Source organism: Anolis sagrei, chromosome 5, assembly GCF_037176765.1.
Source record: "Anolis sagrei isolate rAnoSag1 chromosome 5, rAnoSag1.mat, whole genome shotgun sequence".
Classification (NCBI taxonomy): Eukaryota; Metazoa; Chordata; class Lepidosauria; order Squamata; family Dactyloidae; genus Anolis; species Anolis sagrei.
The window spans coordinates 127,568,424-127,591,062 of NC_090025.1; the positions used below are offsets into that span (position 1 = coordinate 127,568,424).

A 22,639-nucleotide genomic window follows, 5' to 3' on the forward strand; every position below is an offset into this window, starting at 1 on the left:
TGTTGCTTCTCAGTTTTTTGGTAATTAAATTACTTGAAACTTATCACATTTGAATGGGCATCAACAATTTTTTTCTCTAAACTTAAATTCTGTGGATTCTGGCATTTGGAGAAATCCCCATAATTCTAATGGAAACATTTCCTACTGCATTATGACCCAAATCTGGGTGTGTGCATTGATTCCTGATGTAGTAGAACAGGTGGGCTAAATGAAACTATGAGGGGATATATAGGCCTCCCATCACATCAACTATCTTGCTAAAGCATTTGCTCATTCACGTCGAAAGATAGCAAATCAGGTCTCTTATGTATAGTTGAATGCTTTCATGACCAGAATCACTGGGTTGTTGTGAGGTCCTCAACCTCTGAGAATGCCTACCATGGATGCAGGCAAAACGTCAAGAGAGAATACTTCTGGAACATGGCCATACAGCCCAAAAAACTTACAACAACCCAGGTCTCTTATGTCCCTCCATATATTGGGTCTGTTCATTTCTGCAACATGCTATAATTTATAGTTTTAGCATGTATATTTAATACAGAGGTCCTAAAACTTTTAAACCAGAGGGTCAGTTCGCAGTCCCTTAGATGATTGGCGAACCAGACTATAGTTTAAAAAATGAATGAATTCTTATGAACACATATCTAATTTGTAATGCAAAAAACTCAAAAGGACAATATTTAAGATGAAGAACAATTTTAAGTAACATAAACGTACCAGTATTTCAATGGCTTAACAAGATAGTCAATTTAATTAGGATTGTTGTTGTGTGCCTTTAAGTCATTTCAGACTTAGGACGACCCTAAGTCTAAAGTTTAGGGTGGTGGCTAAGTAAATGATCTTGGAGGCCTTAGTTTGGGGACCACTGATTTAATATTTGCATTGATGGCAGTGAACTTTCTTATATGGGTGACTGCCTTTTCCAGAGGAAGTGCTTTTTAAATTTTGTATTCCTGCTGCAAGGAATGGTACGTTTCTATCCATATTGAGCAAACAAGGCTGCCTGCTTACTTGAATATAATACATACACAGAGATTCTTACTATATAAGGTTACATCTCTACCTACATCACTATAAATATATCTACATAATCAATCCTATAATCAAGGCCTACAGTTAGCATGCTTTTCTCAGTATTTTTTTGTGAAAAGGGTCATTTTCATAATCAACCTGAAAACAGCACAGCCTTGCACTTTGTAGCTGAGGATTCCCTATTATTCCCCATGCACCAACCTTTCTGATGTATCAAGAGTTTTGGACTGTTGCAGAGCTTGTTGCCATATGTTTATCGCAATACTGTAATTTTAAGTTGGATTACAATGCTTTTAGTTGTGAGCCACTTTGAGTCTCTGTATGGAAAGAAAAGTAGGATATAAATAAACATAATAATAGTAATTCTTTGAACCACTGACGCTGAATTATTATACACATTTCTGTATACATAAAGGGCAGGTTTTGTGGACAAAAGTAAGTATTGGATAAGTTGAGAACCATTTTGTAGAGGGGAAAGCACCTCAGAGGCCATTCATTCCTCCAATACCATTTTTCCATTCAGACATTTGCTGCAATGGAAAAAGTAGAGGAGGTTGCTGCTTTTTTTAGGTTGTAGAATAGGCCAAGCTCTTGCCTTTTGCCACTCTACTCAGAGATGGGGATGGTTCCTTTTTTGATGAGAGCTAAGGTCCAGTACTTACCATACAATGATCCCTGGATAGGTCAACCCAAGTCTTTTGTGTCCATTTTTGAAGTAAAATTTTTAGACTTGAATATATACAATACATACAATGTTGTATGCATTTGTTTGGATCTGCAATTATTATAGTTATCTGGTGCTTCTTTTACGAGAAAAGCCACAAGAGGGCATCATGCATAACCTTGTGGAAAGCATTCATTTTTTCTGCCTAAGTGGAGTATCTTGCATTTGTCACTGTTGAACTACATTTTGTTAGTTTTGGCCCCTCTCTCTAATCTGTTAAGATCGTTTTGAATTCTGCTCCTGTGTTCTGGAGTATTGGCTATCCCTCCCAATTTGGTGTCGTCTGCAAACGAAGGCCTTATGGAAATCCAGGTACGCTACATCCATGGCATTCCCTGCATCTACCCAGCTTGTAACTCTATCGAAAAAGGAGATCAGATTAGTCTAGCATCACTTGTTTTTGATAAATCCGTGTTGCCTATTAGCGATGACCGCATTTGTTTCTAAGTGTTTCCAGACCACTTCCTTAACAATCTTTTCCAGAATCTTGCCTGGTATTGATGTGAGGCTGACCGGACGGTAATTGTTTGGCTCATTCTTTTTTTCCCTTCCTGAAGATTGGGACCACATTTTCCCATTCTCCAAGAACTCTCAAAGATGATTGCCAATGGTTCCGAGATGACTTCTGCTAGTTCCATGGTATCCTTCTGGGTTTTCTGGCTGGGATGGGATTAAGAGGCACTGTTTTATAGTGGCTTCGTTCTTTCATGGAGGACTCAACCTAGAAGATGGTGCTGAGTGACTCCTGTTCGACCCCTTGGCCATTGGCCTGTGGGATCCCTTCGTGATCTATTCTGTCACCCATGTTGTTGTTCATTCGTTCAGTTGCTTCCAACTCTTAGTGACCTCATGAACCAGCCCACGCCAGAACACCCTGTCAGCCTGAATCGATATCTGTCAACAGTAATGGAATGGATAAGGGCTAAGGGATTGAAATTAAATCATGACAACAGAGGTACTCCTGGTCTGTCATAAGGCAAATCAGGGTATAGGGATACAACCTGTGCAGGATTGGGGGTCACATTCCACCTGAAGTCACGTACACAGCTTGGAGGTGATCATGGACTCATAGCTGACCCTGGAGCCTCAGGTCTCTGCGGTAACCCTTGAACTACTAAAACTTGTGCGCCAGCTGCGCCAATACTTTGAGATGCCAGATCTTGACCATAGTAGTATAAGCCTTAGTTACATCTTGATTGGACTACTGCAATATGCTCTACGTGGGGCTGCCTTTAAAAGGTGCTCAGAAGCTTCAGCTGGTTCAGAGATCAGCAGCCAGGTTATGAATGGGAGCACTGTACATGGAGAGAACAACTCCCTTGCTATGGCAGCTCTGCTGACTCCCAGTTTGCTACTGGGCAAAATTCAAAGTGGTGGTAGTTACCTTTAAAGCCCTAAACGGTTCAGATCCAGACCACCTCTCATCATATGAACCGTGCTGGACACTGTGCTCATCATGGGAGGCCCTTATCTCAGTCCCACCTCCATCTCAAACTCACTTGGTGGGGACAACAGAGAGGGCCTTCTCTGCAATTGCCCCCACCTCTGGAATTCCCTCCCAAAGGAAATCAGAGATCAGTTCTTTTTAATATGGGTTTACTTAAAAAAAACACACACACAAGCCTCAGCAGTTTCTAACTTCCTAACATCAGCTTCTGCACTCTGACAGAATACTATACTCAAGCTCATTCAAGGAACAACACATTTCTCAACTGACATTCTCTGTCATCCTGTTTTAAAGTTCCTCTTTAAAAACGTTTCTGTTTTTAAATGGATTTTAACTGTACCCTCAATTCACTCCTGACACGATAAATAAATAAATCTTGTTTTAAACCTGAACATTCTAAACTGTCACCGAGTCAGTCACGTGACCTGCAGCCCCTCCTACTGCTTTAGGTATATAGAGATAAGGAAACTACAAATCAAATAAGGCATATATTTCAGGTTATAAAGCGACGTATTACAAAGCAGACAAACATTAAATAGAGGAGACTTGAAACAATGTATTGTCGAAGGCTGTCATGGCCGGAATCACTGGGTTGTTGTAGGTTTTTTCGGGCTGTATGGCCATGGTCTAGAGGCATACTCTCCTGACGTTTCGCCTGCATCTATGGCAAGCATCCTCAGGTAGTGAGGATGCTTGCCATAGATGCAGGCGAAACGTCAGGAGAGAATACCTCTAGACCATGGCCATACAGCCCAAAAAAAAACCTACAACAACCCAGACTTGAAACAGTTGCTTCCTTCAACATTTTTATGGCCTTGAATATTTGCCTTTTTATGTTGTGAGCCCATGGGGAGATGGGACGGGATATAAATAAAGTTTTACTTACTTACTTATAGTTTGACACCACGTGAACTGCTGTGGCTGAATGCTATGGGATCCTGGGACTTGCAGTTTGGTGAAGAACGAGGGCTAAAGGCGGAGAAGGCTAAAGACCTTCCAAAACGACAACTCCCATGATTATTCCATAGCATTGAGTCATGGCAATTCAAAGTGTAGATTCAAAGTGTAGATGCACCCATAATCAAATCATAGAATCATATAGTTGGAAGAAACCTCATGGACCATCCAACCCCATGCCAAGAGGCAGGACAATTGCATTCAAAGCACCCCCAACAGATGGCCATCCAGTCAAGATTTAAAAGCCACCAAAGAAGGAGCCTCCACCACACAGCGTTGGCACAGAGTTCCACAGCTGAAAGTTCTTCCTAATGTTCAGATGGAATCTCCTTATAGTTTGAAGCCATTGTCCTAGTTTCCAGGGCAGCAGAAAACAAACTTTCTCCCTCCTCCCTATTATTTCCACTCTCATATTTATACATGGCTATCATTTCTCCTCTCAGCCTTCTCTTCTTCAGCCTAAACATGCCCAGCTCTTTAAGCCGCTCCTCATAGGGCTTGTTCTCCAGACCTTTGATCATTTTAGTCTGGAATTGTGTCCCCTATATAAAATGACAAAAATCAGAGTTTGTTTGCTGATTTTTAAAAAAGTTTTCAAGCCATGTGGATGGCTGAATCCATAGGTAAGGAGACCCACTGCATATAAACAGGGAAATAGAAGACAGAAATAATAAAAATAGAAAGCTATAGAAACGTAAAATAGTTGTCCAGGGAAAACAGTTTACAAATGCAATATAATGCAACGCTACGTATGAAGCATCCTTTCCTTATGATCTTCTACATCTGCAGTATGTGATTACACGATGCTGTGAATGGATGGGTCCAGTCTCGCGAGACTTCACTGTATGCTGGTTGCTATAGTTACGGAGACGCTCGTTCTTCTCGGTGGGAGAGCTGAAGTGAGGGGTAAAGAGGTGCTGCGAGGCGTCCATGGATTCAACCCGGTAAGGTAAACCACTTTATTTTCGAGAGGGGAGGGGGTTATAAATCTTATTAGGCAAGGCGGGGACGAGAAGCAACCGAGGCGGAGAGGGCATGGAATGGCGAGAAGACGGTATTTGCAGTCCTTGTTTGAATCCCTGACTACAGTTCCCAGAGTGCTTTGCGCGGCAGTGTCCTTGAAGAACCTTTGTCATTGCGGCGCAAAGCGCATCGGGATAGTAGTCAGGCGAAGTGAAGGAGTGTCTCTCTACCGCTGGACGTTCGCGGTGCATTTTGGGAATGCGTGACCCTCGATCGGCTTCAATCCGGCACTTGTGGACTTCATTTCCCAGAATGCCTGAACATTAGTCAAGACAGATGAGGCTTCTGGGAGCTGAAGTCCAAAACCTGCTTTGAAAGGTAGCTGAATTTCCAACAGGTGTCGCTTTCCCTGGAATGAAAAACATTGTTGGCAAACTCTTTATTTGTTGAAGTTTTTCCTACTGTAAACATTGGTGCTTTATGGATCAGACCAACGAGTAAACAAAAGAATCACGCGGTCTGCAGAATGACTGAAATAAAGGTCCATAAAATGAGCTGCTGTAGTGATTTCGATGTGGATTTTATATAGCGGTGTAGAAGGGGCCTTAGCTCCCTTGCCACATAGTTGTATAAAATCCACATTGAACTGGTTTATATGGCAGTTTAGACTCAGATAATCCAGTTCAAATCAGATATTGTGGATTATCTGCCTTGATATTATGGGTCACATGGCTGTGTGGAAGGGCTCTTCCAGACAGACACTTTATCCCAGGATCTGATCCCAGGTTGTTGTTGTTTTCTTTTTGCTTTAAACTGGATTATCAGAGTCTGCCAGACAGGGCCGTAGCCAGAAAAAAAAATCGGAAGGGGTTGAATTGGGGGGGGGGGGGGGGGTTGAAACCTGCCTCCTAGATCACGCTGAATCAAAGAGCACAGCAGGGGGCAGAGCAACCTTCAATAGCCTGCAGCTCTGCCCCTGTTAACCACCTCCACCAAGTCTGGCCTCCTTAATGAGAGCATTCAACACACACACACCCAACTTGGTTGCTTCACTACATCTGCTATTGCTGCAAGTAATGACAGTGTGAATAAATTGTCAATATTTGCCTGAGATAGTGCTGGGGTTTGAACCCCTAAAACCACCCCCTCGCTACAGGCCTGCTGCCAGATAATCTGGAATAAACAGAAAACCTGGTATCAGATTCTGGGATATAGGGCCTGTCTGAAAGTGCCAATAAGAAGGCAAAGGCATGCCCATTCTGAACAAATCTTGCCAAGAAAACCCTGTAACTGATTTTCTTTAGGGTCCCCAACACCCCACAAATCAGAAGGCATACAACAAAATGAATGATGTCCGTTTTTGGGGTAACATATTGGTCTGATGTGCCAGTAATGACAAAATGGCTCCTACACATGCAAAGCCCAAGTAAGACTTTTTGAAACAGAAGGCCCTTCCACACAGTCCTATATCCCAGAATATCAAGGCAGAAAATCCCACATTATCTGAGTGTGGACTTAGATAACCCAGTTCAAAGCAGTTATTGTGGGATTTTCTGCCTTGATATTCGGGGCTATAGGGCTGTGTGGAAGGGCCCTAAGTATGACTAATAACTACTTACAGGCCCATTTTCCACTGCCTTATAAAATCTAGATTATCTGCTTTGAACTGGATTATTTGGTAATGTAGTCTGATATAATCCAGTTCAAAGCAGATAATGTGGATTATCTTCTTTGATAATCCGGATTACATGCCAGTGTAGAAGAGGCCTCAGTGATCTTAGTGCTGCAACTAATGATTAGTTTAAAAAGTAACTTCCATTAATGCTAAGAGATACTGAGTGCAGAGTTCTGTACCATTAGACTAGGGCCCTGTGAAAAAGTGGCTCTGGGGAAAATGTTAGCGAATACAGCAGTATATATCATTTGTACATTTTGTAGTGTCAACTCATTAACCCAGTCATAGAATCCATAGAGTTGGAAAAGCCCACAAGCCATGAAATCCAACCCCTTGCCTTGGAGGCACGCATCGTCAAAGCCCTCCAGACCGATGGCATCTGCTTAAAACCTCCAGAGAAGGAGACTCCACCACACTTTGAGGAACTGTATTCTCCTGTAAAATAGTTCTTACCATCAAGATGGTCTTCCTGATGTTTAGGTGTAAGCTCTCTTCCTATAGTCCTCATAATTATCCTCCCTAAATAACAACAGGAGGAGCTATTATTTCACACTGTCAAGCAGCAGGTATAGCGGTTTTCATGTCTACCTTAAAAAGATTATTGTAAAGCTAACATAATTTTGATTGACTATTGAAGAGCAACCCATCCCCAAATACTTTGATTTACAGAGGAGTAGAGCACAATTGTATTTTGGTGGGAAAATCCACCTTTCAAGAATACAGCTAGGCTCAGAACAGGAAATATACTCATCCCGGAATTGTCCTGGTATTTCAACCTAGTGAACCCTGGCTTCGCTGTAACACTAATTTGATGTAACCTACCTTGAACTCAACCAATTTTAAAACTAATGATCATTTTCCGGTGCAGCAATGCCTACTTATTGCATTCTGTAGAATTTAATTGGGTCTGCAGAGGATGAAGCTTTGTGAGACAAAGAATATAGTGACTCACAGAAAGAAAAATTCAATAGAATTATCTCTGAAATAAATGGGTGAATGAGTTTTATGATGTATTGCTAATATTTCCATATTTGGATAGCCTAGCTATAATAATAATAATAATAATAATAATAATAATAATAACCTTTATTTGTACTCCACCCTATTTCCCCAAAGGGACTCAGGTCTGGCGTGGACCAGGAAAGCCAAAATACAAATAGTTCTCAATCAGAGGCTCAGCAGTAATCTCTCAACTTTACAATTTTAAATATTATGTTCAGATTCCCACAGAGATTTTCAGGACAACATTTCTTCTTTTTAAAATTCAAATTGAAATTTATAAATTTAATAGGAGGCATCTGCTCAAGTAGCTTATGAATGTCTTCTTTAAGTATTTTATCTACAGTATTTATATTCTGCCCTTCTCACCCCGAAGGGGACTCAGGGCAGAACACATATATGGCAAACATTCAGTGCCGATTATATAATGACAAGACAGACAACAGATAGATAGAGGTGTATGTGTGTGTGTGTGTGTAAGCTTTTGCCCCATGTGCTTGGTTCCAGCCATAGGGGGATGCTGTTGCTCCATCTCTTTGCCAAAGAGCTTTCTTTGTTCATAAACTTTACCTTGCCTAAAATAACTCCCCACTTAATGTAGTTCCTATTCATCTACCCACATTATTGTTTTTGATCCGCCAGGTAGGCAGGGAGCTGGGCTGAAGGTCAGGAGTTCACCCTGACTATTTGGACTTCCCATGGAAGAAAGTTCCATAGCCACAAATATGGTGTTTTTCAGATGATTAACAACAAAATGTGATCTAAAAAACTGAAGTACATTTAAATAAGAATGAGATGGCAAGAAATTTTTGTAAAATTTTAAAGTGATTCAGTCTGTTTTCTTACATATTTTTTGTGTAGGAATGCAAATAATAAGTCATTTGAATGAGGATCGTAGTCCAACTGTCTAAATGCAAAAGCACACTTTCCTTTACATTTTGTTTTCATTTTACATAAAGGTTAAAGACTGGCTAATTTGGAAAAGGAAACAATGGCTGATCCAGAAAAGGCAGGTGACCTGGATGAAGTGGATTCTGTAAGGCAAGATGAAGAGGACACCTCTGCAGCAGAACATGGCAAGCCTGCAGGTTCTGAAGTAGAGCAGGCAGATAATGCAAAGCTGGATGAAGTAGCTTTGCTTACTGAGCAGGAACAAAATCCAGACTCAACAGCATATGAACCAGGTGCCAGTGAAGAACCAGGACAGGGACCTGATGCTGCTGAGGAACCAGTACAAGCTCCAGATGTTGTTGAGGATTCAGTGCAGGGCCTTGCTGCTACTGAAGAAGCAACACAGGCACTAGCTGCAATGGAGCTGACTGCTATAGAGGAACCAGATCAGGCACCAGAGCAGGAACAAAACCCAGACTTAGCAACATATGAACCAGATGCCAGCAAGGAACTGGCACAGAGACCAGATGTTGCTGAAGAACTGACTACAGCTGAGGAACCAGTGCAGGTCCCAGATGTTGAGGAATCAGTGCAAGGCCTTGCTGCTGCTGAGGTACCATCACAGGCACGGGATGCTGCAGTGGAGCTAACTTCTACTGAGGAATCAGTTCAGGGAGTAGTTACTGTTGAGGAACTGGCTGAAGGCCTGCCACAAGGGCTGGGCACAGCAGAACAACAAGGGGTGCCCCATGTAGAATCTGATCTAACTCAGGAAGATATTGTATATGTCCAAGATTTAGGTGGCAAAATGAGTTCTGGAATCAGTGGAACAACTACAGATGGTTCTGAAAGTGGTTCTAGAAGACGTATTGATTTTGCTACAGATATGCTAATGCAAGCCTTGGCATCTGAAGGAGCCAAATTTCAACAACATACTAGAGAGCCCAATGTAACAGGTACATATTTTGTCAGATGTCTTAAATACACTTTCTACTAATGTACTGCAAAATAATAACAGCAGTATGAATCCTATTGGTCAGTCCAGTTACAGTAGATGTGTTGACTCAGTTGTTTAGTGGTGAAGCCATACTTCTATAAATCCTATTCATTAAATGAGTCTACTCCAGTTAGAAAAGGCTATTTTTCACTTTTGTTCTTCTTTTGTTCTGATGTCCAAAATTATATACAATTGAAATGAGATCTGTCTATCAATCAATCAATCAACCAATCAATCAATCATTCTATCTCACACAATACCAAAACAGAGCAAAATATAATCTTTAAAAAATAACAAATTTATCCAATTAGGAAAAGAAACCAGGAAGCTGATATTTTTAGGAAGACAAATTGAATTGACATATCTTGCAGATTAAAATACCATAGTGATGCCATCGGATGAGCTTCTGAGCTGTGGTATTTTGGGGGGTTGTGTATGGGATACTATCATTTTCATGGCACAACTAAAACAGCTGTTTCAGGAACACCCCAGATCTCCACAGGTGAGAAACCAGAAACAAAGTAACGTGAGATTGACTCACTATACTTAGACTGCATGCCTAGGGAGTAAGCACGGCCAGTAGCTTAGACTAAACAGACATGGGTTTTTTGTGACATGTTTATTAGGGGTGTGTAAAATGGCAGAAATCTGTTCTGTTTTCATTCCGAATTTTGGGTACCCCCGCCACATTTTTGGGAAACTTCTTCCCAAAACAGAAATGGAATTCAGGGTTCTGAAGATTAGGCCCCCCACCTAATCTCCCATAATCTTCTGAAAAACAGAAAGGGGGGGGGGAGGGCACCCGAAATTCAAAATAAAAACAGAACAAAAACAGAATGGATTTGCACACCCTAGCTTATGTAGGTTAAGGTATTCCCTCGAATGTTTATGCATTCCAGATATCTTACCTGGCTGGCTGTTTGTATGAACAAGGGCTTTCCTGTTGAAATCTAGAGGGCTGTTCCTAATACACATAGTGATTTTGCGTTTTATTCATTTGTGGCATTGTTTTGGGAACACGATCTAGGCTGGCACTCTATTAGTGCAGTGTTTCTCAACCTTCTAGTGCCGCGACCCCATAATACAGCTCATCATGTTGTGGTGAGCCCCAACCATAAAATTATTTTTGTTGCTACTTTATAACTAATTCTGTTACATTATGAATCGTAATGTAAATATGTAGGATGTGTTTTCATTTACTGGACCAAATTTAGCACAAATACCCTATACACCCAAATTTGAATACTGGTGGGGTTGGAGGGTTTGAATTTGTCATTTTGGAGTTGTAGTTGCTGGGATTTATAGTTAACCTACAATCAAAGAGCATTATGATCTCTACCAACGATGGAATTGAACCAATCTTGGCACACAGAACTCCCATGACCAACAGAAAATACTGGAAGGGTTTGGTGGCATCAACCTTGAGTTTGGGAGTTGTAGTTCACCTACATCGAGAGCACTTGGCACAAATCCCCAATATGCCCAAATGTGAATACTGGTGGAGTTTGGGGGAAATAGACCTTGACATTTGGGAGTTGTAGTTGCTGGGATTTATAGTTCACCTACAATCAAAGAACATTCTGAAACCCACCAACAATACAATTGGGCCAGACTTCCCACACAGAACGCCCCCCCCCCCCCCCGCGCCTTGAAAGGACTCACTGGCATCAGCCTACCTCCAGCCTTACACACTCTCCTTCACCATGCTGCCATGCACCAAGCACGCCTGCTCTCTCCCCCCCCCCCCCTGGCTTGGAAACTCAGAAACAGCCCTCCCCTTGGCTAAGAGGCTGGCTGAGAGGCTGGCCAGTCACAGTGGAAGAGGGCTTTTGGTGGGAGGATTCGCCGTCTGTTTCCAAAAAGGAATAGAAGAGCAGGCTGAGAGATCTTCAGCCTTCTCTGCCAAAGGGGTTCCTAAGACCATCAGAAATATGTGTTTTCTGATGGTCCTTGGTGTCCCCTCTGAACTCCCTCACAACCCCCCAGGACTTCTGACCCCCAGGTTGAGAATTGCTGTATTAGTGTAAGTCAACTTCATCCATACCAAACAAACCCAACTTCACCATACCTACTAGATTCACTTCTGCCCCTCCCCACCCCTGTCAATGACTAATCTTAGCCTGTTCGAGAGCTTTGAGAGATAAGGGTTGTTGTCCCCATAGCCAGACACAAAATGATTGCCTTGAAGGGCCCAACCATGGTGGGTACAATTATTGCACATCTATCTAGGGCAGTGATTCTCAAGCTGGGAGTCGAGACCCCTGTGGGGGCTGCAAGGGGGTGAACTATAAAGTCCAGCAGCTACAACTCCCAAATGTCGAGGCCTATTTTCCCCAAACTCATAATTGTCTTTGATTGTAGGTTAACTATAAATCCCAGCAGCTACAACTTCCAAATGACAAAATCAATCCCGCCCAACCCCACTAGTATTCAAATTTGGGCATATCAGGTATTTGCACCAAATTGGTACCAGTGAATGAAAATACATCCTGCATATTAGATATTTACATTGCGATTTATAATAGTAACTGAATTACAATTATGAAGTAGCAACGAAAATAATTTTATGGTTGGGGATTACCACAACATGAAGAACTGTATTAAGGGGTCGCGGCATTAGGAAGGTTGAGAAACACTGATCTAGGAGGACATAGCCAGATGCTTCTCTGATCTTCTGATCTCTCACCAGGCACAGCATGGCTTTGGAGACAGGGCCACAGTGGCTCTTATCTGGGGATCATTGAATCACCAACTGTAGTTTAAATCTGCTTACACAACTACTATGCTATGTTGTATCATATAGGATTATTGCCATAGTTTGTTGATATGTGCCCAGACTAATTGCTTTTGTGAATAACGACACCCAAAGGATTATACTTGATTGCTCCATTTTCTGTGTATCTTTGATTTAGATAGTGATTATAATGTTATTACTTCATTAGAGTGCTAATCTTTTGAATCAGTCGTTCAATAATGTAATGCATTTATTTGTTTTTCAGTTAAATTTATGTTGCATCCTGATATCCAGATTTTCACCAAGGCCTTTAGCATTAACCAAACTGTGGATCAAATCAAGCAATACTTTGTAACACGGTTAAAAATACCAATGGACCTTTTACAAATTATGAAGCTTGGTATGTATTACTTAGTAATAACGAACTCGACCCAGAAGAACAGTGAAAGTTGTTCAGTAGAAACAATTGTGGTTTTGATGTGGGGAAGTCAGCAACAATAGCAGGCTTTTTTACACTCAGAAGAAACCATCTTTAGGGAAACGTAATTCAAGGAGACTGAACCCTGGAATGAGTTGATACCACAAAAGTGATTCCAACAAGCACAGTCAGAAGGCTCCCATCCAACAAATGTAGAAAGGGGGAAACTTATGCGATTTGACAGACCCAAATGTTATATGTTAAAATATAAGTTGTGTTAGAATCATATGACTGGGTGCATTTACACTGTAGAATTTATGTCGTTTGATACCAGTTTAACTGGCTCAATGGCTCAATGGTGTGGAATCATGGAACTTGTAGTTTGATGGGGCACCAGCACACTTGGGCAAAGAAAGCTAAAGTATTTGAAAAACTACAACTTCCATAACTTCATAGCATTGAACAATGAGAGTTAGTAGTTCAAACTGTATTAATTCTACAGTGTAGATGCATCCTCTGTCTGTGGTCTGAAGTTCTTCAGGGGAAGTTCATCTTTCCACCTTCCCAGCTACCTTTGGTGGGAACACAGAAAAAGACCTTGTCAGTTGCTTCTTCCCTGCTTTGGAATTCTCTCTCTAGAGAGACAAGAATGGCCCCCTCCTTACTTTCTTTCCATTGACATATGAAAGCATTTCGTGTTTTTATAAGCTTTTAGGAACTGGACACAAGAACTTTTACTGTTGTGCCATTTAACAGTGTGCTACTTTGTTGACTTTTCTCCTTTAAATTGATTGGTTTGAAAGGGTTTTAATTCTATGGTGGCACTGCAGGTTAAACTGCTGAGCTGCTGAACTTGTTGACCAAAAGGTTGGTGGTTTGAATCCGGGGAGTGAGATGAGCTCCCGCTGTTTGCTCCAGCTTCTGCCAACCTAGCAGTTCAAAAACATGCAAATATGAGTAGATCAGTAGGTTCCGCTTCTGTGGAAAGGTAATGGCGCTCCATGCAGTCATGCCGGCCACATGTCCTTGGAGGCATCTAAAGACAACACCAGCTCTTTGGCTTATAAATGGAGATGAGCACCTCCTCCCAGAGTCGGTCATGGCTAGACTTAATGTCGGGGGAACCTTTACCCTTACTTTAGGAACTGGACACAAGGACTTTTACTGATGTGCCATTTAATAGTGTGCTGCTTTGTTATCTTTTTGCCTTTAAATTGGTGTGTTTGAAAAGGTTTTAATTCTATAGATTTTAACGAGTTTCTGTAAATTTTTTATGTTTGTTGTAACTTTTGAGTTGCAATACTGGGAAAGGGATGGGATATAAATAAAATAACAACCATTGCATCACAATTGACATGATCAGAGCCCCTTTCTATCGCTTTCTAAAGAAATTAATTGATGCTCTTTTTATTTTATATTAAACCTAATCTGCATATTAACTTTTAGGGAGAATAATTGAAAATGATGAAACCCTGTGGGATCTTGGTGCTCAGCCTTATGGGATCATCCAGGTTGACATGTTCTCACTTGATGAAGAAAACTTTCCAGTCAAAGCATCTAAACTCCTACAGGAATACTACATGCCCGATGTCATAACTGTTAGAGTACAGACTGGTAAACACATATATTTCAAATATACATTATATTATGTCTTATTCTAGTCAGGTGCTATTTTTTCTGTTCTTGCAGGTACTATATTTGTAGTTGAAGGTAATTTAACAAAACCACTTTTATTTTAATAGATCCAGACACCTTTCAGGATATAGAGGTAGGGATTAAAAGGCCAACCTTTGAGAAACCGTTTCTAGGTGGATTTAGACATAAGGAAACAGGCACCGAATATCATAATGCAGGATCGCAGACAGATCCAAAGAAACGTCCAGATAAAGGCTATGAAGAGTTCTGTAGGTCAACACAGGTATGTTTGCAAAAGTATAAGATAAGACTAATGTGAATATGAAAAGCTGCTATGGAAACTTTTGTTATATTTGATAAAGAGATGAGGTAATATTTCTTATAAATAGACATTTTCAGCCATTTCGATTTATACAGAGGGAACAAGCCCAATATTTTTAGCACATGAGGTGTGTGTGTGTGTGTGAGAGAGAGAGAAGATTAGTATTTGTTAATTTCAAATGGTCCAGCAGATGGCAGCCAGGCTACTAATGGGAGCTGTGCTTAGGGAGCATACAACTCCTCTGCTGCACCAGCTCCACTGACTGCCAGTTTGCTACTGGGTACAATTCAAAGTGCTGGTTTTAGTTTATAAAGACCTAAACAGTTCCGGGCCAACTTACCTGTCCGATCCTATCTCTTCTTATGAGCCATCTAGGAACTTAAGATCATGTGGGAAGGCCCTGCTTTTAATCCTGTCTTCCTCGCAAGCTCATCTGGCAGGGACAAGAGACAGGGCCTTCTCAGTGGTGCCCCTGCGGCAGTGGAACTCCCTCCATAGGGATATTAGATAACCCCCCTCCCTCCTGACCTTCAGAAAAAGAGTAAAAACGTGGCTTTTTGAACAAGCGTTTGGAAATGCAGCAGAATAGGTAATTATGCAATAGGAAGAATGCATACGGAATGGCTAGACGCTGCTGGATAATGATTTTAACAGGATGACACTGGAGGTTATATGTTTTTTTTAAATGGTTTGTATATGCTTTTGTATAATGTTGAGTTGAATGTTTTTAACTTTTTATGAATGTATGTCATCAAATTTGCCAATTCTGTGAGCCGCCTTGAGTTGCCGTAAGGCTGAGAAAGACGGGCTTCAAATACTGTAAAACAAATAAATAAATAAATAAATAAATTCATTCCCAGACAGTTTATGAGAGAAGAAAGCTGCAGCAGACAAGAAATACAACTTCTACACAAATGACCAAAATCGGAGTTTATATGTCAAATATCACTGATAAACTTATAGAACCGAAAGAGTATGTGACTGCAGAAGAATATCATGCACGAAGACTAAAGGCAGTAAGTACTGATGAAGCTGCTATCTTCAAAACAGCAGAATAAGAACTCTTTTCAAGGCTTGTGGACCTACAAACAATTCATCTTCAAAATATAGTTTACATGTTGGCAGTGCATAGAGGAATTTAGGAGTAAGTGTAGTTCAGACAAGACTGTTAAAGCATACATCTGCACTAGATTTTCTGCATTTCCATTTCAGAAGTTCTCTATCACTATTCAGCGTAACCATGAAAATATTTCTGGTGGGTAATAATTTATAAGAGATGTTCAGCTCATCTTAACCATTTAAATCACTCCAACATTTACCAGTCTGATATAAACGACGTTCTGACAAAACCTAGCAAATTTGTTGCTGAAACATCATTTTGTGTAATTTCCAAAATGTATGAGATACAATAGGATATTTACAACTTCTTGAAATGTTCTGATTATTCTCCTCTTATACTTTTCTCTTGTTTCTCAACCACTTTTACAGACAATTGTAATGCAGACCTATTACCGACGATGGCTAGCAATTAATATAGTCAAAAAACTTAAAGAAGAATTGAGGTTGAGACTGGAATGGGAAGAAGAAGAAGAGAGAAGGAAACAGAGAGAAAGGGCAGATAGGTTGCTCAAGGAGTATAATCGAAGACTATTTCCTAAAACAAAGGATGATTTTGAATTACTTTATCATGCTTTAGAATGTAAGTTGCTGTAATAGATGGATATAAAATGAAAACTATGATTTATTTGTAGTCAGATGTAAGTGCAGTCAGCCATCAATTTTCTAGCTTTTTTACTTGAGAGTTTGTAGCTGTCTCAATTGCCATTCTCTAAGCCACCACCCTTTGCCTCCTAGGGCAACAGTACTTCTGCAAAAATCTCCAACGGTGTCATCATTCTTTTTTACCTCCTTTTGACCTTCTTTCTTCACCCACAACTCTGTCTTGCCCTGCCACCTCCACCACCCCTATCCTGCCTCCCTACTTCCTGTGCTTCCACTTCTCAGTCTTTCTCCTCCTCTTCCCTGATTTATAGTGTTCTTTAAGTTCTCGTATTGTCAGACTTTCTTGTGCAAGGCATCTTACAGAAAGCAGTGCATGCCATGTGCAAAGGCAGATCCACCAGAGAGAAGCCCCAGTGGCAGTGTTGATGTTAGGTGCTGTTAGGCTAGAGCAGTGGTTCCCAACCTGTGGTACATGAACCACCAATGGTCTGCAAGAATGAAAATGTGGTTCGTGGTCTCACTATTACTATACCATTGCCTCAAAACCACGTGGCAACAAGACCAACTGGTCTCGTAAAACCCTCTTATAGTGTCGAGGCAATGGAGATGTTGGGAGGGGAGAGGCTGACTATCCATGAAAGACTACTACTACCACATCAGCTCTAGATTATTAAATATAGTTTTCTGTGAGTGAGCTGATGGCAACTACTGGATGGCGTATATTCTGTATCAGATGTGGTCTATCCAAAGCAGTTTTCTGAATCAGCACCTCAAATAACCAAATCAAATCTAAAGTTGACCAAAACTGATTCGTAACCTTTTTGGTTCTAATGTTGGAGAGTGGTCCCCGGTCAAATGGTCCCTAGTTAAAGTGGTCCCTGGTCAAAAAAAAGGTTGGGAACCACTGGGCTACAGCCTTTTCCTGGATTTCTTCCTTGGTGTGTGCCTCTCAGCTGAGTTCCCTTATTAGTCTAATTTCTCTTCTGGATACTAGGGGATGAGAGGCATCCGAAAAACAGCCGAGCAAAGTCAAACTTGGGCAGGTGCTGGCCTTTTACTGAATACTCAGCATCAACTATCTCTTCACCCAATTTTACCTTGGAAGGAAGAAAGGAGAACTGCACTTTCCCCTGGGACCTTCTTGTTTTCCTTTCCTTTCCTTGGCCAAAGTCTCTATGGTGTCCTCATTTGTCTTGTAGACAGACAGGGGAGGAGTCGCTAAAAAACAGCCCAGCAAAACCAAACTCTAGTGGATGCAGATTTTTTATTTAGTCACCTGTCTCTGCACCCACCCAAGTTTGACTTGGAAGGAAAGAGAGAAAGCAGCACACCTCAATTTTGTCTTCCATCTTTCCCCTACTCTGAGACCACCCTTTGGCCGAGTTAACCTCAGTGGCCTCATTTCTCTCCTGAACATCCAACAAATCTAAACTCAGGATGGTGTAGAGAGAGCTGATGCTGAATAAAAGTAAAAAGTAAAAGACCTGTGTGATAAGATTTTAGTCAAGGGGCTGGAATAAAGGGGAAGCAAGTAGAAAGGCCCCTCAAAATGAAAGGGAGGCCCACATGTGAGCCCCCTGAGGACCAAGGCAATGGTGCCCTACCTCCCCTCATTTTGAAGGGGTCTGGCGGTATTCATAGTTTTTCCATTTTTATGGTGGGGGAGACTGTACATTTAGGGATTTTCCATTACTGGGTTGCTTCCTGAAGATTTTATTTGAGGTCATTTATAGTATAATGAAATCACAGTGAGAGTGGGATATATCATACAATGCAGTGAAATATGTAAACTCCCATGGGTTTTGTATGTCATGTATGATAAGAACATTTTTGTGTATTGCTTCTTCAGAGATACATCTGGATTTAAAGTATCTGAGCAACTATGATTGATGAAAGAGAAATGCAAAGCTCTATCAAAGAGTTAGTTTAAACTCAATTAGTTGCCATGTTAAAAAGTAAAAAAATTACAGATTTCTCCCTGATCCAAAATGTCCAACTTATCTGTCTGAACGCATCTCTTCTTATGAGCCTATTAGAATTTTAAGATTGTCTGGGGAGGCCCTGCTCTCGGTCCCACCCTCTTTGCAAGCACGATTGGTGGGGACGGGAGACAGGGCCTTCTCAGTGGTGGTTCCTTGGCTGTGGAACTCCCTCCTTAGTGACATCAGGCAGGCTCCATCTCTTCTAGTTTTTAGAAAAAAGCTAAAGACCTGGCTTTGCCCATACTCGTTCGAAGCATAAGTTACTACAGGTTTCAACACGGTCTGAATAAGATTTATGAGCAAGGATTTTGGATGAATGGAACTATGAACTTTATATGTTTTAAATTTTATATTGTTTTATATGTATATTAATTAACTGTTAATTGTTTTAACTGTGGGGATATTTTTTATTGTTTTTATTGTTGTTTTTACCGGCATTGAATTCTTGCCGGAGCTTTAAGCCACCTTGAGTCCCCTGTAGAGTAAGAAAGATGGGGTAGGAATGAGGTAAATAAATAAAATAAATACTATGTTCTGCTGTTTAAATAATCCCTGTAATAGAATCACCTCTGTTATTCAGTGAGACATAGGCTGAGAGTTTTTGATTTTAAGAAAGTAATTTTTAATTTCTTTTTCTCTGTATGTGAATGTTAGATAACTCTATTTATAGACATCATATCAAGTATTGTATTATAAGCCAAAAAATAGGACTGGATTTACTGTTTGTTTGGTGCTTCAGGTGAATATGGCTCTTGAATACCCTGAAAGTGCATTTGTTTGAAACTGCTAAGGTGCAATTTCAGTTTGGTAAAGGCAGCACACCTCATCTGAATTTGTAAATAACTGTGACTTCTATGTGTCTTCTAATGTGAAATGGAAGGAATTTGAATTGTCTGGCCTCAGATTACTACTAAACGTTTGGCTGCCTGTTCCATGGCTCCACTATTTTGTTTGCTTTTGTATTTGTTTGTTGTTGACTGGTTGCTTCCCCATAGAGTAACTGGTTGTCACATTTATCACCATAATATTTAGAGATTCTAGGAAGCACTCTTTCACCTCCTGCCAGGACAGCTTTCACATTCTTGTAGTGTCATATTACATAGCTGTAACAGCAATCTGATGCGTTTATTGTCCTCCAGAGCTTTGTGAAGGGCATGTCTACTGAACATGACAGAGGAGTTTGTTACTCAAGTTAGACAATACACCTGAAAGTTTTGAACTGCATAGCCAGACTTTGTAAGTTTGAAAAAAAGAAAGAACAGACAAAAAGAAAGTATTGTCAGTGAAATGTGAGTCATTTCCAAAAATGGAAGGCATTGCACTGTATGAATTGGGAATGTCAATGTTTTATTCATTGTCTTTTAAAAATGATAGGTTCTTATATGAAGAGACAAGGAATGTAGTCATTCACAAAGCTATATGATTGCATTTAAGTGCACAGTGCTACTGAAAGATAATCTTGCAAGTCACAAAGCCTCTGAGTCTCAATAACTAAAGTGAAGTGAGATTGAATATGTTCACTGTTCAAGGAAGCTTTGTATACATGGTTCTTTGAGGAAATGGAAAATTACTATTTGGGCCATATATATTTCTGGATACGTGGTTGCTTCAGAGTTTGCAGAAAAGAAAAGAAAAAAAACAGCCATAGCCAATGGGCACAAATGCCTTACCACTGGAAAAGAAATATGGCCAGTCCTCTAAATTGGATAATTTAAAGAGTACTGCCATAAGTCACACCAGCATTGTCAGGTTGCCCTGATAGTTTAAATCTGATATAGTGAGCTATCGAGATCCATTGGTTCCAAATCTGCAAATTCAGCCAATAGCAGATTTCCATGCTCTATATAATTAAATGACGGCAGCATGAACACAGACATACTGAAGCATGCATGTTTGCATTGCCGCTATTTAATAGCTGTGATCATCCATATTTTTTCATATTTGTGTGAGGTCTCAAAACCAAATAGGGCCCACTGTAAATCAAGTAGGGCCCATTGTGAACCACAAATGGACCCCTTTTTGAAGAATGGGATGCCATAACTTCTTGTTGAGGCTTAGAAAGGCATGGTGGAAAACCAAAATATTTTGCTGCTCCTATTCAGTTACAAAGTCACCACAAAGCTTGAGAGAAGGAAGGGGGGGGGGGTGTTCCTGTTGACTTTCTGCTAAGAGCTAGAGCAGAAGTGGAAGAAGCAAGCCTCTGTATAGTCACCCTGACACATTTAAGACCTGGCAAGGCTCAGAGATGAAGACCATCTCCCAGATGTTCTTCTTCAGTTACTTTCCTGCATTGATGGACAGACTGTACTGCATACTCTTCTATAAGAAGGAGGAACCTTTCCCATCATCTATATCAGTGACTCCTAACCTTTTTTTTTACCAGGCACCACTCTCCAACATTAGTACCAAAAGGGTTACAAATCCGTTTTTGGTCAACTTTCGATTTGGTTTGATTATTTGGGGTGCTGATTCAGAAAATGCATTGCATAGACCACATTAGCTCTAGTTTTTGATACAGACCATATGCCATCCAGTAGTAGCCATCTGCTCACCCACAGAAAACCATATTTAATAAGCCTTGGCACTATAAGAGGGTTTCGTGAGACAAGTCGCTCTAGTTGCATCAGTAGTAATTGTGAAGCTGCGGACCATATTTTAGTTCTTGCAGACCACAGGTGGTCCACGGCCCACAGATTGGGAACCACTGACCTATATTGATCATAGGTTCAAGGGTTGGATCAGTCTGCTTCTCTGCAAACAATGAAGAGGGCGGAATGGCATTTTGTCCATTGCCTCAGTTGGCAAAGTGTTTTGTACCAGACATGCAAGGCTGTCTAAAATTTGTGAAGCCACAGTTATGTGTGGCATAATGCATGGCAGTGTTGAGAACTGAACAGAGATTTCATAGCCTGTTCAGCTGCCAAGAGTTTACCAGCTTATAAATCAATTAAATTTCAACCTGCAAATGGATGCCAAATAAGCTCTAAAATGAGGCCAGTTCCAAGAAATATGTTTTGAAAATCAAATTCTATTAAGCAAAAATATGGCCGTTCTACTTTGGAACCACTGCCCCCTTGTGGGTCTCAGAACCTATTTAGACTTTTGCTACCTTGAATATAATAGTAGGTCTTTAAAATATGCAACCACTTGTTGCTAAACCAAACAAGGAAAGAATGAAAAAATAGCACCACTTTTCTCTAACATTTGCTGATACACCCTGAACAGTTCTTCTTACTGGACTGAGATACACATAACTGATTGGAGACTAGTGGAATAAATATATAAAAAGAAAATATGTTAAAAGCAGCTTTCAGAGTGGTCAAGTTTTTGATTCCACTCTAATTTTTTAGAAATATGTGGAGATCATGGTTTTTCAATTTTAATCATATTATTTACAATTGATTTTATCTGGTGTGTATACATATAAAAAGGCATCACATAGTTATATTCTTGAATATTGATATTAGCAATTAGACAAACATATAAAATGCATAATATGTAATGCATAAATTTACAATTCTTGTGATTGCCTTTTATTTTTTTTTATACATTCTATTTAATTGACTCCTCTTTGTCACTCCAGGATAACAAAATAAAGATTAGAAACCATCCGTAACTATATACTTTTTTTTACAATCTGACATTTTCCATTTAAATTGTTAACCCTCCAAAACTCAAGCAGAAATATAAATACAATTTTTCAAATACAATTTAAAAAAAGGTGTCCAATTGTTCTGGAAGTTCTTTATAGATTCATCCTTCAATATACATGAGAGTTCATTCATCTCTGTCAACTGAAAACTAATCATCCACGGAAGGTTTTTTTTTCTAATTTCCCTTTTTTTGCATAAATAATGTGAGCAGTTGTTACTGTATTTTGGAAAAAGATGTCTTTTTCCTATATGCCCATCAGCTAAACCCAGTAGAAATACATAGATAATGATCTCAAAGATCTGCACCATATAATGTTGATCTAAATTCCCAAAACCAAGGGATGGAGAGTTTCCTAAAGCTCAAGAGCTTCCCTTGGGTGGCCTTGGAAAGCTTGCTACCCATCAGCCTCAGTTCTTTATCTCTAAATGGGAGTAACCACACACTTTCCAGATACCTGTAAAGATGTATATGTGATATACATATACAT

The 22,639-nt window shown here is 40.3% G+C and overlaps 1 protein-coding gene across 2 annotated transcripts in view; it reads left to right on the plus strand.

The window, feature by feature from the left end:
- Positions 1-5,034: 5,034 nt before the first annotated feature.
- The window catches only part of IQUB (IQ motif and ubiquitin domain containing), a 41,916-nt gene continuing 24,311 nt past the window's right edge, over positions 5,035-22,639 (plus strand). Inside the window, exons 1-7 of one of the 2 annotated variants that reach the window (XM_067469040.1) lie at positions 5,035-5,109; positions 8,757-9,644; positions 12,685-12,819; positions 14,284-14,451; positions 14,580-14,755; positions 15,655-15,810; positions 16,283-16,493. In XM_067469040.1, the coding sequence (XP_067325141.1) occupies positions 8,789-9,644; positions 12,685-12,819; positions 14,284-14,451; positions 14,580-14,755; positions 15,655-15,810; positions 16,283-16,493 (1,702 nt within the window). In that variant the 5' untranslated portion in view covers positions 5,035-5,109; positions 8,757-8,788. The remainder of the gene's footprint in view (positions 5,110-8,756; positions 9,645-12,684; positions 12,820-14,283; positions 14,452-14,579; positions 14,756-15,654; positions 15,811-16,282; positions 16,494-22,639) is intronic. The other variant, XM_060777751.2, reaches the window with a different exon arrangement.